This window comes from Cetorhinus maximus, chromosome 4 (assembly GCF_964194155.1).
Source record: "Cetorhinus maximus chromosome 4, sCetMax3.hap1.1, whole genome shotgun sequence".
Classification (NCBI taxonomy): Eukaryota; Metazoa; Chordata; class Chondrichthyes; order Lamniformes; family Cetorhinidae; genus Cetorhinus; species Cetorhinus maximus.
This window is the reverse complement of record NC_135882.1, coordinates 170,508,476-170,527,597: the sequence shown is the minus strand read 5'-3', so window position 1 is coordinate 170,527,597 and position 19,122 is coordinate 170,508,476. Positions and strand designations below refer to the sequence as shown.

Here is a 19,122-nt window from a genome sequence, read left to right as displayed (position 1 = left end):
GTAAAGTGTGGGAGTATGCCACATAAAGGCCAGAGTGTGTAAGGAAGATGGACTCCTTTCCCTAAAGGACATAAATGATATCAACAACATGTGCTATCGCTAAGACCACCTACTTCCACCTGCGTACCATCGCCTTTCTCTGCTGCTGAAGCCCTCATTCATGCCTTTTGTTACTGCTGGACTTGACTATTCCAACACACTGCTGCCTGACTTCCCATATTCCGTCCTCCATAAATGAATGCCCACCTGAAATTCTGCTTCCCGGATCCTTGTCTGTCCGCCCGTCTGTGTGGTCGCTGACTTACAGTATATGAGTCGTGATGAGCTGAGACAACGGCAGAGTCAGGGGATGTCACACAAGTGCAAGAAAGTGGCCTTGGTGGTGAAGAGGATATTGGGTTGGAAGCTCGGGTCAAGGTTGCAGGCTGTGTGGAGCGGAGGCCAAAGATGATGGCTTCTGTCTTCCCAATGTTTAATTAGAAAAAATTGGAACTCTTCCGTGACTGAAAGCCAGACAAGTAGACAGTTGGGTTTTTAAGACTATCTGATAGTATCGCGCTTTTTTTTAACCGAAACGAGCTGCTTTGGGCAGTTTTTAAACCGGATGCAAATTCTGAAATAGCCATGTTGGGAATTGAACCCTTGTTCCCTGGATAATTAGTCCAGTAACATAACCAGTACACTGTGGCATCCAAGCTACAGTTCCATACTGTATACAGATACGTATGAAGGGATCACTTTGTCTCTCCTTGGGCATTTCAAACAGTCCCCAATGTTGTCTTTAGCAAACTTGCTTCATTTTCAAGGTGCAGTCAAGCTTTTAAAGCTTATTTGTTTATTTCAGATGTACTGCTGAACCAAAAATACTGAAGCTATTGCAATAATTTCATGTAATGCAAGCATTTTATCCCCAGGTTAAATATAGAGCCAAAATGTTGATGCAATTCAGTGAGGAGTGCGGGGGGTGGGTGGCTACGTAGGTATATGTGGGCAAAAGGAATAGAAGTGAATGCTAATAGTGAGAGGCGACATGTGTGGAGCACAACCACTGCATAGGCCTCTTTCTGTGCTGTTAATTCTGGGTATTTTATGTAGAACAGTACAGCTATTCAAACTAATATGCAACATTGCTGAAAAGGCCACATAATTCTTATTCTTATTCTTTGTAGGTACAGATATAGATTCAGGCCCTCCATATTCATCAACTCTGCAATGAGTGTGCTGTTTTTTTAAAAAAAAAATGATCCTTGATCTTTTTAATAGACAAAGAAAAACAAGAAGAAGCCAAAGGCAGAGATGAAGCAACTGCAGGATGAGCCACAGAACTGGGCTGAAGGTAAAGAAACTGATGAAGGTGGGTGATGCTAACACTGGTGTTAATTCAAGGATATGTTCAAGCCTTGTGCCTTTTTTGAATGAGACAGAAGCTTGGAGAGCCTTATAGCTCCCTGTTGCTTCCCTGTGGCAACACCTCAGCCAATCAGAGTCGATGCGTCAACCAATCAGCACCCTATTCTCCCGCACTATAAATTGTGATCATTTGAAATTTGGCATTCTTGTGTTTGTCCTGATGAGTGCAAGTTGGAAATGCCATCTCTTTTGTTTCATTCAAGTTTTTGGACATAAAATTCCAATTATTCTGAAGTTCATATTAGGCAGTTTTGTTATCCACTTAGGGATGGTGTCGCTGGCTAGGCCAACATTTATTGCCCATCCATGGTTAAGAAAGTGATGAGCTGTCAGCTTGAACTGTTGCAGTCCATGTGTAGGTACACATACAGTGTTGTTAGGAAGGATGTTACGGGATCTTGATCCAGCAACAATGAAGGAACAGTGATATAGCTCCAAGTCAAGATGATGTGTGAACGGGAGGGGAACTTGCAGACGGTCATGTTTCCATGTGTCCGCTGTCCTTGTCCTTCTAAGTGTTGGAGAGATCAAATTTGAATAAAAACAGTTATTTTTTTGTACAGTTTCAATTCAAATTGACAGATAATTTGAATTACAAATCAACTGTGCTTGTAATACTTCACTAACTTTGTTAACTTTGCTATGAAGTTATTTTCAAAAAAACTTTCTTGCTTGTGGATGGAAAGAATCTCTGGAAAACTGTAGTTCTAATACTAAGTGCCAGGTTCTGCCGGACTGAAACTGTGCAGCAGTGAAAAAATTTAAGGACAAACTAAAAATCAAACTAAAGGACCACAATGAATAAATAAATCAAAATCCTGGAATCTCCTAGTAAAGCAAACAGCAACTGGTCGGTGGAAAAAAATGTCATGGGAAATAACAGATACAGTGTTCATATTCAAACCTATAGGTTCATATTCAATTTCAATCATAATGGTCCTTACCAAATATGATCTGCTGTGGTTTATGAGGCTGTTATTAAGCCACACCTTTCCCTGGGTGTGTTAGATCTTTTTGGCACTTGCTTCAGCATTTTCCTTTGATTTAAGACCAGTCTCGCTCGAAGTTTTTTACGAGCAGAAAGCTGAAGGGGAGAATTTATGCAAATCCTAACCATTTGTACTGAATAGTTTAGAATTTGCCTACACTCCCTGTTTTGAACTGTGCAATAAGGATGGCCAGTTCAATAAGAGACTCTCTGCTACTGGCAATTGTAGAACTGTATTCTGACAACTGTAGCTGGAGGTGAATTGGTTCACAAGCTGACATTTCTTAAATGAAATGTTTATTTATCCGGTTTCCGTTACCAGTTTAGCTAAAAGGAAAATAATGTTGCTATTTTTTTGGAAGAGGAAAGAAAAGAGAACCTGTATTGCTCTAAGGAAATCTTTATCTGTCCTTATTGCATTGACATTTTCTTACTTTCTGCCAATTTCTCTTCCCTTTCACCCTCCCCCAACTTCTGAAGGTCTTGACTCTCTGCTGGAGTCCAATTCCACAAGTCCAGTCCAGCACCTCACCCATTCTTGACTTGAGTGCGTACACATAATCAGGTACATGAATCCTCTCTCTGACTTGCCCCCTCCTTAGTACGAAAAAAACTTGCATTTATAGAGTGTCTTTTCTGACCTCAGGATATCCCTACATACTTTACTCATTGAACTACTTTTGAAGTGTAGTTGCTGTAATGTAGGAAACTCAGCAGCCAACCTTTGCACTGCCATGTCCCACATAGCAATGAGATAATGACCAGAAAATCTTTTTATGATAATGATGATTGTACAATAAATATTGTTGAAGAAACTGGGGGTAACTCCTGCCCTGTTTTTTGAAATAGTGACATGGAATCTTTTACCTGAGGTGGTATATGAGTCCTTGGCTTAACATCTCATCAAAAAAGACATGCAAGACTCCCTCACTGGAGGGTCAACAGAGATATTTGTGCTCAAGTCCTGGAGTGAGACATGAACCCACAACCTTCTGACTCTGGAGGCAAGGGTGCTGCCAGTTGTAGCACAGTCACGGTTAACTCAGCACCAGTGAGAGTGGGTGAAAAACTATAGCTGTCAAAGTTAAAAGCAAAATACTGCAGATGCTGGAAATCTGAAATAAAAACAGGAAATGCTGGTAAAACTTAGCAGAACTGGCAGCATCTGTGGAGAGAGAAACAGTTAAACCCTGATTGACTGTCTTTAAGGTTGGAGATGACATGATTTATAGCAGCACCTGTTGTCTAATGTTCAAGCTACTTGTCAAGGAAATGGCAAAGGTTGATCATATTGGGTATCTCGAAATGAGCTGCACTGTTGGCAGACAGAAAAATCAGAGTGAATTGACATGATTTTTGTCTCAGTTTATTCAGCAATTTTGCTGATGCATCTCAATGACTACGTAGAGAAACTATGCTGTAGAGCTCTGACAACCAAGGGAGGGCACATTATGACACTATGCACCTTGTGTCATGCACAGTGCGTGAACCTAAACAGGAGCATAAAATGGAGGTATTCCCTCTCCAGGTGGAGCTGGGCAATTTTGGTGATTGGGTTACTTTGACTCTCAGAAGGTTGCAGGTAGATTGTTTTTTGTTGCTTACCGACCAGTTGATGGTTGAGCCCTAGTAAACAGGGTGAGCGCCATGTTTAAGAAGTTGAGTTCACAAGAGGCACTAGCATTGTGCAAGTGAGGGAGAACACATTCTTTCTGGTTGTCGTATGTGGTTGAAGGCACATTGTTTCATATCATTAATGAGGAGTGATTTCTGACAAACACACAATATTAACGGCAAGAAGAGACCAGCCTGTCCATTCAGCCTGCCCCAGAGTGGAGACATTACTAGTTTGAATGTCAAAGGCACTGCCATCACCATAGATGAATTTCCCAATCAGGGTTAGAGACAGATTATTTATGTACAGGCTAAAAAGGAGTGGCACAATGCCTGATCCCTGAGAGCTGTCACTGAAATGCTGCCTCCAGGGTCTGGTTGGGTGGCCAGGTGTACTTTGAAACATCATCCCCATGGCAGTAACTCCCTGAGCAGGTGGCCCAGAAATGCAGCACACTCCCCTACTCGTGGGACCCACCTTCCATTTAACAAGTCTTGTATAGAATACTTCACTACCGTCAGTTTCAAAATGTTCCCTTTATTATGGCTTTAATTGTGTTCTTAATGTCATCCCTTTTTTTTTCCCTCCTTGTAGTCAAGTCAGGAATATTTAGCTTCTAGTTTCATCCTGACTATAGGTAAGCTTCTGTCAATTTTACATCATGATACTCTATTCTAATTAGTGTTTCAAAATTCCAGGTTTTAATTTTAATGATTTGAATATGAAGACTGTCGGCCTGATTCCTTCATCTTCCTCAGGACCCTTTTCCCTTCTCCTTAACCCCTCTCCTGAGGGACGTCTCTCCACATCTCTATTTCTACCTGCTTTGCCCATTATTGATACCTCTCCCATATGCCATGTTAAGCCTCCCTATCCCATCCCGCCTGAGGAAACCAGTTTGACTTCACCTCTGAGATTCCCAGACATTCTGCTCCTCCACTGCCAGCTCCTGTTCCAAATATGACCCCATTGCCCCACTAACTTGAAATTCTACCAAAGCTATTCCAATTGCTAATTCAGTTGCTTCATCTTTTTCTGCCTTATTGGGCTTATCGTGTGGCATAAGATTGTTCCTGAGAATACTAGCTCTGCAGTCTTCTTACTGGCTCATATTCTTTGTGTAAGAGGCCTTTCCTGGTCCAACCAATACCATTACTTCCATTGTGGACTGCAACTACTGGATTCTTGCTTAACCCTTCCAATGGGTGAAATGCAAAGGGACTTGGGAGGCCTAGTCCAGGATTCTCTTAAGGTTAACTTGCAGGTTGAGTCGGTAGTTAGGAAGGCAAATGCAATGTTGGCATTTATTTCGAGAGGACTGGTATATAAAAGCAGGGATGTGCTGCTGAGGCTTTATAAGGCTCTGGTCAGACCACATTTAGAATATTATGAGCAATTTTGTGCCCCGTATCTCAGGAAGGATGTGCTGGCCCTGGAGAGGGTCCAGAGGAGGTTCACGAGAACGATCCCAGGAACGAAAGGCTTAACATATGAGGAACGTTTGAGGACTCTGGGTCTATACTCGATGGAGTTTAAAAGGATGAGGGGGGATCTGATTGAAACTTACAGAATACTGAAAGGCCTGGATAGAGTGGATGTGGGGAAGATGTTTCCATTAGTAGGAGAGACTAGGACCCGAGGGCACAGCTTCAGAGTAAAGGGAAGACCTTTTAAAACAGAGATGAGGAGAAACTTCTTTAGCCAGAGTGGTGAATCTATAGAATTCATTGCCACAGAAGGCTGTGGAGGCCAGGTCATTGAGTGTATGTAAGACCGAGATAGATAGGTTCTTGATTGGTAAGGGGATCAAAAGTTACAGGGAGAAGGTGGGAGAATGGGGTTGAGAAAATTATCAGCCATGATTGAATGGCGGAGCAGTCTCAATGGGCCGAATGGCCTAATTTCTGCTCCTATGTCTTATGGTCTAAGTAGGAAGCTTCAAGTTTCAATTGAAAGCTGATCTTTAAAAAAAAATTGACCCTTTGTTGTATCTGAGATATCTGAATGGGAACATGATTCTCCCTGCACATGCCCACTTAACCCTGATTCCCATCCTGTGTTGCTCTCCTGGGTTCAGTAGCACAATTGTGGTACTATTAAGGTGAATGAAGAAGACTAATTTTGATATCCAGCTTCAAATATGATAGATTACTTCCTCACTCAGGAGGACAGTACCATGTGGGGAGCTGGAAAACAGACTTTACTTTATTTAGAAAGCATCTTGTAGCGATGCTGCTACATGGAAGATAATATATATATAAAGTTCATGGAATGTGGGCATTGCTGGCTATGCCAGCATTTATTGCCTATTCTTAATTGCCCTTGAGAAAGATGGTGGTGAGCTGTCATCTTGAACCGCTGCAGTCCATGTGGTGTAGGTACACCCACAGTGCTGTTGAGAAGGAGTTCCAGGATTTTGACCCAGCGGCTGTGAAGGAACAGCGATATATTTCCAAGTCAGGATGGTGAGAGGCTTGGAGGGAAACTTCCAGGTGGTGGTGTTCCCATCTATCTGCTGCCCTTGTCCTTCTAGATGGTAGTGATCGTGGTTTTGGAAGGTGCTACCTAAGGAGCCTTGGTGAGTTAGATCATGGCTGATTGTCTACCTTAACGCCACTTTCCCATGCTATCTCCATATCCCTTGATGTCATTCGTATCCAGAAACCTATCGATTTCTGTCTTGAACACAATGTGCACCAACAAATGTTTTGTGTTTTTCTGTGGGGCTCTTTTTTAAATATGTGATGCGAAATATTTTCATGCAGTTTATATACAAAATCAAACCAGTGACCTGAGTAATTTGCAATTCCCAAGAGAAAGTGCACTTGTTGTTTTGAGACTTAATCTTCACAATGCACTCAATTATGTTCCCGTGGAAGTAAATCTTTCTCTGCTAAAGTGTGATAACCTTTATCCCAGTGAAATGGCTGCTGTTAAACTCTCAATGTTTCCCAGTATAAATCCAGTCAGAGTAGATTGGTAGGCTTGTTAAGAAGTTCTGAATAACAAAGATTTTCTGCATTCAATAGATTATCCTTTGCCATTTCTCTCCCCTCCAACATAATCCGCACACATCTCTCCTCTCCCCTTTTACCATTCCAAAAGAACTGTGCCCTCTGCAACACCAATACTCTCCCCTCTGTCACCCTTAACAATTGCTCTCCTTCCCTTGCCACTGTCCCATATGAACACAGGACCTCACAGGGCCCCCATGGTGATTTAATGTCTTTAGAATGTTGAATCATGCAGCATATTAGGTGGGAGGATAGGGAGGAATTCTGTACAACCAGAGAATCATAAAATGATACAGCACTGAAAGAGTCTATTCAGCCTATTGTGGCTGGGCCAGCTTCTACATAGTCCTTTCCCTTTCCAGTATGTATCTAATTTGCTTTTTCAAAGTTACAACTGAATATACTTGCAGCACCCTTTCAGGCAGCACATTCCAGATCATTAGAACTCGTTGAGCTTTATTTTTTTTTAAAATTTCCATCTCCCCTCTGGTTCTTTTGCAAAATATCTTAAATCTCCGTCCTCTAGTTAATAACCCTCCCTCCATTAGAAACAGTTTCTCCCTATCAAAGCACCTCATAATTTTGAATAACTCTGTCAAATCTCCCCTTAACTGCTCCTGCATTAAATTTCATCTTCACAGGTGTCTTCACTGGCCTGTCTGTGCCCTCCTCAAGCCTGTGTCTGCATTCCTTACTACGTTTCCACTTGTGTCATCTGCAGACTTTTGAAGTTATAGCCCCCACCATGCCCAAGTCCAGATCTATATCGTAAATGATAAAGAGCACTGGTCCTAATACCAAACCCTAGGAAATACTGCTGTATACTTCACTCAACACTGGAAAACAGTTTTCCATACAGATGCAGTGTTTTCTCTGACATTTCAGCAGAGTGTCATTGAGGATCATGTATTGACATCTCACGAGTGAGACTTGAACTCTCAGCCTGCTGACTCAGAGGCGATAGTGCTACCCACTGAGCCACGCCTGGCAACTGTTCAGTTTAGTAATTCCTCTTTACCCTCAGCTTACACCTTTATTGGACCTGGGTGGCAGCTATCATGTTTTCTCTCCTATATCTCTTTATAAACCCACCACACAATCACTTCCTCCATCCCAACGGTTCAAGATTCTTCACAACACTGTCTGACTCTAACTTACTTTTGTCCGAGCTCTTGTAACAAAACAGCTACCGTATTGACCACCTTGCCATGAGCAGCACTTCATGAGGTCCACCAATTATTATGATGTGTTGTTTTTTTGTTTTTTATTTTGGGGCATATTATACCAAGGGAGTTGTTACTTGTACTGCACAGATGTATTTAATCAGAACATCAAGAGCAAAGCTGCCTAAAGATTGTGCAGCACTTTAAGCTGACACATCATCTGCCAAAACAAAGTAACTTAATCCAGTATTTTAGACTGGAACAGCGAGTTACTGATCGGATCAATGAAGTTAAATGATTGCACCCAAACACATGATGATAGAATGTTTCTGCTTTCTGCCAGTTTAGATTTGGGTGTTGAATCAGCTTCCTGAAGCTTGTCCAGATTTAGGCTTACCAACAAGAAATATTGGTAAAATGTAACTTTAACCAGTAGTATTGGTAAAATATAACTTTAATCGGTATCATCATAGCACCCTTAGAATTGTGCAGCATGAAAAGAGGTCCATTGCAGCCTGTGCCACATTGTTTGAAAGTGCTCTCCACTGAGTCCTATTTCCCCACACAATCATTCAATGACACTGTACAAAGTGGAGACCTTCATTGTATGTGTTGACTCTTTTAATAAGCGATCCAATTAGCCCCACTCTCCCTGCCCTTTCCCCTTGACGTGCACGATTTTTTATCCAATTCCCTTTTGAGGGTGTTTTTTTTTTAAAGTATGTCTTTTTTTTCAAATATTTATCCAAATGTTATCTGGGCTTCATTTTGGTTCTTTTACAGGGGCATGGGAAACCAAAATCAGTAGCCGGGAAAAGCGTCAACAGCGCAGACGTGATAAAGGCATCAATGAAACTTCCTCTGTGGATTCTAGCCTACCTGCAGTTGGATCCGAAGCTGTTTCTGCACAGCAACACACGGTAGCCTCAGCTGGGCTGGGCCCTCGGAAGACCAAAGGAGTAGAAACTGCAGGTAGGTCAGTAAAGGGAAGATTTACTGATGATAAATACAATGGAAATCCTACAATGCAGGAAAATTATCAGGCAACCCAAGGTGGTGTGCAATGAATTAGTAGTGCTTTTTTTTTTTGGCTGCTAAAGTATTTATTATTAAATGTTCAAGTATGCCAAATGGGCATAGACTTCACAACAATTCCCACTGATTACATGGAAAAAAAACAAGGAATAGTTTTTATTTAAAAAGTGTTAGAAGCTTAAAGCAGCCTTTATTTTTAAAGATTAATATTTTGGAATGCCTGAAATTCCTCACGTCGTCTTCAGAACTTGAAGCCAAATCATTAAGATGGTGGTTTGCTGGGCTCCCAGGCCTGTCGTTTCCTCACCATTTCTTGAGGCAGGATACAGTTTATCTTGCCACTGTCCGAGGACTCTGTCAGGGTTGTCATTACTGGGTGGTTCTGAGTTTTCCCAAAGAAAAAGACTGATCCACCATTGGCCCACTGTAGACTTGGGTATCCTGGATGGTGTGGAATCACTTCTCCAATGTGCTAAAGCTGCCACATAAACTATTACTGCAAGCAGAACCAAAGTGTCTCCCTGTAATTGTCCTGGGTTGCTGCAAGGGAGCCAGCTGAAGGAATGGATGCCATTGCAATCTTTCAAACTCTTATTTGGATGGTAACCCTTAAACATCAAACAGGAACCCAAGTGTGATGACTGAAGAAAGTAAACGCTAGGCAACAGGGCCCATTTGAAATTGTGAACCGGCACAAAGCACCCTCAGCAGCAAAATCAACTCTGAATAATGGATGCTAAGTTCAGTGCCATGTTGTGTTGTAATAACATTTTCTTATGAGTCTATGCCCCACTCTGAGAAAGCAGTGCCTCTAGAATCTTCAGCCATAGCTTTATTTATTTGAATAAAATAAACAAATAAAGACTTGATTTTCTGCAGTGCCTTTCATGACCTCTGGACGTCCCAAAGCACTATTTTATAGCCAATGAATTACTTTTGAAGTCTGGTCACTTGCTACGTAGGAAATGCAGCAGCCAGTTTGCATCTACCCGGCTATGTAGAAAATTGCCCAGGTATGTCCTGTACACACAAAGCAGGACAAATCCAACCCAGCCAATTACCGCCCCATCAGTCTACTCTCGATCATCAGTAAACTAATGGAAGGGTCACCAACAGTGCTATCGAGTGGCACCTGCTCACTGACGCCCAGTTTGAGTTCCGCCAGGGCCACTCAGCTCCTGACCTCATTACAGCCTTGGTTCAAACATGGACAAAAGAGCTGAACTCCCGAGATGAGGTGAGAGTGACTGCCCTTGATATCAAGGCCACATTTGATGAGTGTGGCATCAAGGACCCCTAGCAAAACTAGAGCCAGTGGGAATCAGGCGGAAAACTCTTCACTGGTTGGAGTCATACCTAGCCCAAAGGAAGATGGTTGTTGTTGTTTGAGGTCAGTTATCTCAGCTCCAGGACATCACTCAGGAGTTCCTCAAGTAGTATCTTCAGCCCAACCATCTTCAGCTGCTTCATCAATGGCCTTGCTTCCATCATAAGGTCAGACGTGGGGATGTTCGCTGATGATTGCACGATGTTCAGCATTTGCGGTGACTCAAATACTGAAGCAGTCCATGTCCAAATGCAGCAAGATCTGGACAACATCCAGGCTTGGGCTGACAAGTGGCAAGTAACATTCACGCTACACAAGTGCCAGGAAATGATGATCTCCAACAAGAGAGAATCTAACCATCGCCCCTTGACATTCAAAGGCATTACCATCACTGAATCCCCAATATCAGCATCCTGGGGGGTTACCATTGATCTGAAACTGAACTGGACTAGTCATATAAACATTTGGCTACAAGAGCAGGTCAGAGGCTAGGAATCCTGTGAAGTGTAACTCACCTCCTGACTCCCCAAACCCTGTCCACCATTTATAAGGCACAAGTCAGAAGTGTGATGGAATACTCCCCACTTGCCTAGTTGAGTGCAGCTCCAACAACACAAGAAGCTGGACACCGTCCAGTACAAAGCAGCCCGCTTGATTGGCACCACATCCGCAAACATTCACTCCGTCCACCACCGATGCACAGTAGCAGCAGTGTGTACCATCTACAAGATGCACTGCAAGAATTCACCAAGGCTCCTTAGCATCTTCCAAACCCACGACCACTACCATCCAGAAGGGCAAGGGCAGCAAACACATGGGAACTCCACCACCTGGAAGTTTCCCCCTCAAGCTTCTCACCATCCTGACTTGGAAATATATCACCGTTCCTTCACTGTTGCTGGGTCAAAATCCTGGAACTGCCTTCCTAACAGCACTGTGGGTGTACCTACGCTACATGGCCTGCAACGGTTCAAGAAGGCAGCTCACCACCCCCACCGCAAGGGCAACTAGGGATGGGCAATAAATGCTGGCCCAGCCAGTGAAGCCCATATCCCGTGAATGAATAAACAAAATATATTGCAAGCTCCCCACAAATGACAATGAGTGCCTGAACAGATAGCCTGCTTAGTGATACTGATTGAGAGATAAATATTGGCCAGAGCACTGGGGACAACTCCCCTGCTTTTCCTTTGAAATAGTGCCATGGGAACTTTTATGTCCATCTTAGACAGCAGATGGGGTCCTCAATTTAACGGCTCATCTGAAAGACTGTACCTCTGACAGTGCTGGGCTCCCTCTCTACTGAATTAGGCCAAGTCAGTCTAGATTTGTTTTCAAGGCTCTGGAATGGGACTCCAAAACCTACCGAGTTGGAGATGAGTGCTACTGAGCCACGACTGACAGTTTTTTTTAAAAAAGTTAAATAGTTCCAATTTTTCAAGAAAATTTTCTCTGCTTTACCTGAATATTCAGAACTAATGGTCAGGAATTACCAAAAAAAAAAGGGCAGTTAGATTGCCTATTATTCAAAATTGTAATCAGCAGAGAACTCAAAACCTTTGCGGAAAAGGATTAATTTACTTGGATTCATAAATATGTCCATCTAACTTAAGAATTATTTTTAGTACCTGTCAACTTGATTGTAGGTTTCAGTTGTAAAATGCGTTTTAAATGTCTCTTTGGTGAAAGAAATTATGACAAACACTGCCATACTTCAGGCTGGGTCAATTTTCTGATGCTGAATAAGGCTGCCTGTTATGCTTTTTTTTTTTCCCTTTTTCTTCAAAGTTGCTCCCGGGTGGGGTGAACAGCTAACAGTGAATGGAGGAAGCTGGTGTGATATCCCAGTGAAGCTGCCCAGTCAGGTTAATGCGACTAAGGATGATAAATGGCGACAAATGCCAGTATTGGCAAATGCAAAAAGAAATCCAGATCAACCTGCTTGGGGCCAGGAAGGCGGTGATACCAATGCAGGGACAAAAGAATGGGCAGTACCCTTAGTTGATAAGACTTGGAGTGAGCATGCACTTTTCCCCAGCATTGGTGAGTGTTGAATCATGTGTCTCTTAATTGAAATTGCTTAAATTAAGCATGAGAGAAATTGAAATAATTTCATTTTACTACAGTTGAAGACTTTGGTATGCCTGTGTATTTCTCGAAATAACCCTTTGATGGCTTTATTGGTAAAAGTTGATATCGATCTACATGAAACAAAGGCTTCCCAGACTTGGGTTCCTAACTCATTTGATCTCAGCCAGGAGAGGACTTTGGGCAGCAAACAGTCCTGAGCACCCTGGGGCTAGAGAGGCAAAATGTGAGCCACAGTTTTTGCGTTGAACGTCATCTGCTGAAAAGTGTGGAGTGAAGACAGGGTCAGGTTTTACTGTGCTGCTCTCCATTGAGGGGTGAACACTTGCTGCCTTGGACCACACTGTAGGAATAGCCACAGCACAATAGTCACTATTGAGCTGCCCTACACTCTCACGTTGGCAAGCTTACATGCATTAGTATTCAGTTCCTGCTTTTTGTTTTAAAGGAATGCATTGTTACAGACTAACACAAGTTGACTATAATTTAAAGTCTAACTGGATAGATTTAAACAAATTGTGTTTTTTTTACACTGCCAAAAAAAATCCTTTGCTATTAATGTAAATAAATATGAAAAGCTGAATAATGAATGGAGGGTTGAGGTTGAGCAAGTGACCGCTGTGTAGAGTGCACAAGATTTCAAAATCAAAAACTCAAACTTTGCTCTTATTTTGACTTGAGCCTTTTGAACATTGCTTGGGATTTACTTTAAAGATACTTCAGTACAATTTGGGATATATGAACCCAGTAATTAATTTTGTTAGCATCTAGCTATTTGAGAAACTAGCACCCCATCTTACTTAATAGGTTGCACATGACTAAACATAGACTTTGTTTCTAGATATCTTAGCTGCTGTACTCAACGTACCTAATAGTAGCCAAGTCATCACAAATAAAATAAGAGATAGAAGGTGCAACAAACTATTTAATGTTGTGTTTGGGGGTCAATTTTTTAATTCCTGCGCACTTTAAAGCATTAGATATGAGACTCTTGCTGCAATAGTTAGAAGATCGTAGAATCAAGAGGAACCTGCAGCACACCCCATTCGACCCGTTGTGCCTCTGCTGGCTCTTTGAAAAAGCAGTCGTGCGTAGTCCCACATCACCACATATCTGTTCAATTCCTTTTTAAAATGATTAGTGGAATCAGCTTCCACCACATTTTCAGATAATATTCAGGTGGAAAAAAAAAATTTTCCTCATCTCCCTCTCCTCCATATCTTTTGCCAGTGATTTTAAATCAGTGATCTGTGGTTATTGATTCACTTACCGGGGGAATATTTTTTCTCTCTCGGCCCTATCAAAATCTCTCATGATCTTGAAAACCTCTATTAGGTCACCCCTTAACTTCCTTTGTTCCAAGGAGAATAGTCCTAACTCTTCCAATCCTTCATCCCTGGTAAACCTTCTCTGTATCATTTTATAAGACCATTGCATCTTTCATGAAGTGTGGTGCCTAGATTGTCCACAATACTCCAACTGAGGCCTAACCTGTAACTTATGAAGTTCTCTCTGCGTCTATTCTATGCCTCTGTTAAATAAAGCCAAAATGTTTTAAAGAGCATCTTTTTAATCAAATACTGGGTCCCTTTCAAATGCAGTTTTGTTTAGATTCAACAAGAGCTGGAAAGGGTAGAAAATTGGGAGGAAAACTGGAAGGTTGGAGATGCTGCTTTTTATTAATCGGGATGAAGAGTTTATGTGAAATGAGAGCTTGGGCAATCTTTGTGACGAGAAGTTTGGATTTTGCTTGAGTCTAAACTATACAAGTGGAGTTGGTAGGGAAGTACCATTTTTATTGGTGTCCCAACAGTCCTGCGTTTTTGTACAAGGTATATACAAGATACAGCCCTATAAACCAGGCAAAATGGGATGCGGGCGTCACTAGCAAAGCCAACATTTGTGCCCCTTCCCTAATTGCCCCTGAACGGAACGTTTCAAAGGATAATTAAGAGTCAACCACATTGCTGTGGGCCTGGAGTCACATGGAGGCTAGATCGGGGTAAGGATGGCAGGTTTCCTCCCCTAAAGGACATTAGTGAACCAGCTGACAATCTATGATAGCTTCATGGTCACCGTTACTGAGACGAACTTTTATTCCAGATTTATCGATTGAATGTCAATTCCACCAGTTGTGATGGTGGGATTTGAGCTCGTGTCCCCAGAGCATTAAACTGGGCCCTCTAGCTTACTGTTAGCCCAGTGACATTACCATTATGCCACTATCTCCCCCTAAGTGAGTGTTCAAGTTTCAGCATGTAACCATGATAGGATAGTGAAATCCTGCACAAATAAAAACAGAAAACATTGGAAATACTCAGCAGGTCCGGCAGCAGCTGGAGAGAGAAACAGTGTTAACGTTACTGGTCTTTGACCTTTCATCAGAACATTCTGCAGTTGACCCTCAACCTTTAGGCCGTAGGAACTTTGGATATGCAGTATATAGTGTGCAAAGTTTCCGGTCCCACACTTTTTTTCTGTTTGTTTGAAAATAAACTCGTCTGGTTAAAAGATTGCTGATTTCAGAGACATTGTTATGTTTTAAATTAGAAATATGCAATGTAATCTGCTATTTAAAAACTTTGGGGTTGGAAAAATTAACTGAGGGTTCAATAGATTTTAACTACTTTAAGATAATAAAGGATAGTGCTTGTGAATCTGGTTTCTATTTTGGTGCCTCCATATTGACCCAGATCAGCTTTCACTTCAGATCTGGACCATTTTAGAACTGTGTGCAGAGACGAGGCTGTAAATATACCTCAGAGTGTTCTGTTGCTGCCTCGGAGGCCAACTGAAGATAACTTGCTGGCTGGGGTGGGGAGTGGAACTGAACTGACTCCTTATTCCATTTTGTAACCAGGCAGAAATTTTCTGGGGCTGGAGATAATTTTTTATTTGCCTAATTCAAGCTGCTGCCGTTGGGGCTCTGTCCTCTGTGGTGTAAATTCTGGTTTACTTAATTATTATGATACATATGTGACCTCACAGTTATTCCTGTCCTGTGCCTCCCTCTCTTAACGTCATTATGGCACAGAAGGAGGCCATTCAGCCCCATCAAGTCCCTGCCAGTTCTCTATTGAGCAATCCAGTCAGTCCCATTACTCTGATCTATCCCAGTAACCTACAAATTTGTTTGCCTCAAGTGCCTATCCAGTTTCCTTTTTAAGACCCTGCTTAAAACTTACGACAGGTGACCAAAAGCTTGGTCAAAGAGGGCAGTTAGATGGGCAATAAATGTTGGCCTAGCCAGCAATGCCCGCATCCCATGAATGAATTTTTTTAAAAAATCTCTGTGGCTTGGTGTAAAATTTCGTTGATCTTATAACGCATCTTGCAATGTTTTACTACGTTAAGGGCTTTACATAAATGTAAGTTGTTCTGTCCTTTCCAGAAAAAAATTCAATTGATATAAATATATATTTTGTTCTTCCTTTCAGGGGCTTGGGCTGGTGTCAATGACAGGATGAATACCTCAGAGCAGAAACCCCCTTTCTCAAACGTGGGGACGAAAGCTGCAGTGGCCGGTAAATATTGCTTTTACGGTCTGAAAGCTATTTTGAATCCACTCTTTTGTTAATGTTGGGCCAGAAATTAGTCTTGCGTTTCATGTTACTTATAAAACCATTCATGAACCCCGTTCATGATTGTTCAGATGTAGAGGCGTTTTGTCAGTGAACCCTTTTACATGCATTGCATACTGCTATAACTTTTTAGTTTTTATTTAATCTTTGTGCTCCTGGTAGCACCAGTACCCAGTAATGTGCACATATGAAAATTAAATTTCCAGTCATTTGTAATTCATTCACAGGGTGTGGGTGTCACAGGCAAGACCAGCATTTATTGACCATCCTTCATTGTCTTTGACTAGTTGGTGGTGAGCCGCCTTCTTGAATACAACTGAGTGAATTGATGGACTACTTCAGAGGGCAGTTAAGAGTCAACCATATTGCTGGGATAGGGCAGACTGAATAAGGATGGCAGATTTCCTTCCCTAAAGGGTGTTGGTGAACTGATGAGTTTTATGACGATATGATAGTACATGGTCAACATCACTGACATTAGCTTTTAGTTCCAGATTTATTTCATTCATTGAATTTAAATTCCAAAAGCTGCCCATGGTGGGATTTGAACTTGTATCTCCAAATCGTTAGTCTGGTCCTGCTGGTTTGCTAGCCCAGTAACATGGCTATTGTGCTATCTTGCCGGCTTTCAAGGCTGAATGGTGGCTATTGTGACAAATTGAAGATTTCCAAACTGGTATATTGATGTTCTGATATTGAAAGCAATTCAGTTTACTGGGACAGCCTAAAGGGAACTTCTCTCTGTGTCTGGCCTTGGTTGTATCTGCTCTGGTAGTTCCTGAACCTGAAATTCTGAAATCATGTGATAAATGACCCTCTCCCTACTCAGATTCGCTCATCTTGATTGCAGAAATTGCCATGGGAAAAAATGTATTGATTTGAGGGTGTTTAAAACTAACAATTAACTTGAATGTTAAAGGAAGGGAAAAGAATGTTGTACTTTGCTAAATTGTTTTGTGTGTGAGGAAATGGAGTACCTTAAATTTATGAAGCACCTTTCAGTGTCCCAAGCCCTTTAAAGCCAAAGAACTACTTTGGAAGTGCAGTCACTGTTGTAATATAGGCAAATGCAGCAGCCCATTTGCACATTGTAAGATCTCATAAACAGCAATGTGAGAAATAACCAAATAAACTGTTTGCAGTGTTGGTTGAGGCATTAATATTAGGCTGGACAGAGAAAGCTCCACTGATCTATGAATACTACTAAAGGACCTGGAGTTGAAGTACAGATCAGCTGCCGTCTAATTGAAGGCAGAACAGGCTCGAGAGACTGAATGGCCTACTCCTGTTCCGATGCTCCTGTATTTCTTTGGAATGGAGAAGGAATTGTTTTGAAATAAGTTGCTAGTTTGTAAAACTAGGGAAAATATTAATGTGTAGGACGGGTTCCTTTTGTAAAATTAATTCACATTCCCAGTTGTCCAAGATGCTAAATTCGGTCAAATCAAACTTGGCAAACAGTTTTTTAAAGATGCATATACATCTTTTCTATAAATGCCATCCAGACCTTGAGTGATGGCTGAGCCTTTGAATATTGGCACCTGTGACTTTGAGTGCCCTAGGCTCGTCTACATTTTGTCCACAACAAAGCTCTTATTTTTTGTTTAAAAAGAGAAGCACAAAACTCAAGTTGAAAATTACTCAAGCAATGCATTAATTAATCCTCCAACTTATCATTTGCTTAATTAAATAATTCACTAGGTAACATTGCAGTTTAACCTAAATGAAGTGAATACGAAGGATCTATTTCCGTTAGCAGTGAGGTCAATAATCAAGGGGCATAGATTTATAGTAATGGGTAAAAGGATTCAAGGGGAATTGAGTTTTTTCACCAAAAGGGTGATGGGGCTCTGAAACCCACTGCCTGAAAGAGTGGCAGGGTGAGAAAAACACTCATCTAATTTAAAGAACACATGGATATTTGTTGAGGTGCCATAACCTACAGACCAAGAGCTTTCAGCCAGCACAGACATGATGGCCCGAATGGCCTCTCTGTGCCATAAATGTTTATGTTTGAACATCATGGATTCTGCCAACTGACATAATTTCATTAGACTCCTGACAGTTAAGTCGAAGATCCTTTTTGAGTTTAGAATTACTGATATCAACTGGTTGCTTTGGAGATCAATTTCTCCCCCACATTTGATTTCCAGAATTGTAGCCAGCTGTTATTATCTGAAGTCACCAGTCACATACTTTGCTAAATCTTTCTTCATTTCCCATTTTTAAAAAAAAACTGCTTTTGAAGGAACAGTTGGATTAGAAGGGTCCATCACAACCATTTCTTCCAACCAAGATCATTCTCAACACTTGCTATTGTTTAGCATTCTGCGTTTTAGTCTTGAGTATTAGTGACTGTGTATTTTATTAGAAAGTAAACATGGGGAATGTAAGTAAGTTTTTGCCAAAAGCAACAAAAGTTTGTTCATTTCGCATTTCTTCTCCACGAGAATCCCCATCAGTCAACCAAAATCAAGAATCCAAATGGACCTTCCCTTCTAGTTTGAAACCTATAATTTCCTGCCAGTTTGATCACGTATAATTTCTTCCTCCCCCTCCCCTTCTCAGGTACCTCCAGTGAGCCAGCCTCCCAGTCAAGCACCGCTGATCCTCAATGGGATGCTAACCCTGCTCCCAGCCCTATTGACGATGCCTGGTCTGGAATAAGTATGTGATCCTGTTGTGTTTTCCTAATTGCAATTGAGTTACATGATAAAATTGGTCAAAATTAACTGGGTGTTTGATGACCAAAAGAAGAAAAAGCAACAGAAGTTGATATCATCACAACCTGTGCTATACCGTAGCTGCCAGCTAATCAAAAAAATAACACTGGCTGTCTTAAATGATCCCATCTTGCATTTTGCTGCATTGGTAACATGTAGTTAAAATGCAGGCAGTCAC

The 19,122-nt window shown here is 41.6% G+C and overlaps 1 protein-coding gene across 4 annotated transcripts in view; it reads left to right on the top strand.

The window, feature by feature from the left end:
• The window catches only part of LOC144680029 (protein LYRIC-like), a 73,404-nt gene that overhangs the window by 26,861 nt on the left and 27,421 nt on the right, over window positions 1-19,122 (top strand). The window contains exons 3-7 of one of the 4 annotated variants that reach the window (XM_078541124.1): window positions 1,264-1,336; window positions 8,974-9,162; window positions 12,341-12,595; window positions 16,078-16,164; window positions 18,790-18,888. In XM_078541124.1, coding sequence (XP_078397250.1) covers window positions 1,264-1,336; window positions 8,974-9,162; window positions 12,341-12,595; window positions 16,078-16,164; window positions 18,790-18,888 — 703 coding nt within the window. Of the gene's footprint in view, window positions 1-1,263; window positions 1,355-8,973; window positions 9,163-12,340; window positions 12,596-16,077; window positions 16,165-18,789; window positions 18,889-19,122 lie in introns of all 4 variants that reach the window. The other 3 variants (XM_078541123.1, XM_078541126.1, XM_078541125.1) reach the window with 3 other exon arrangements.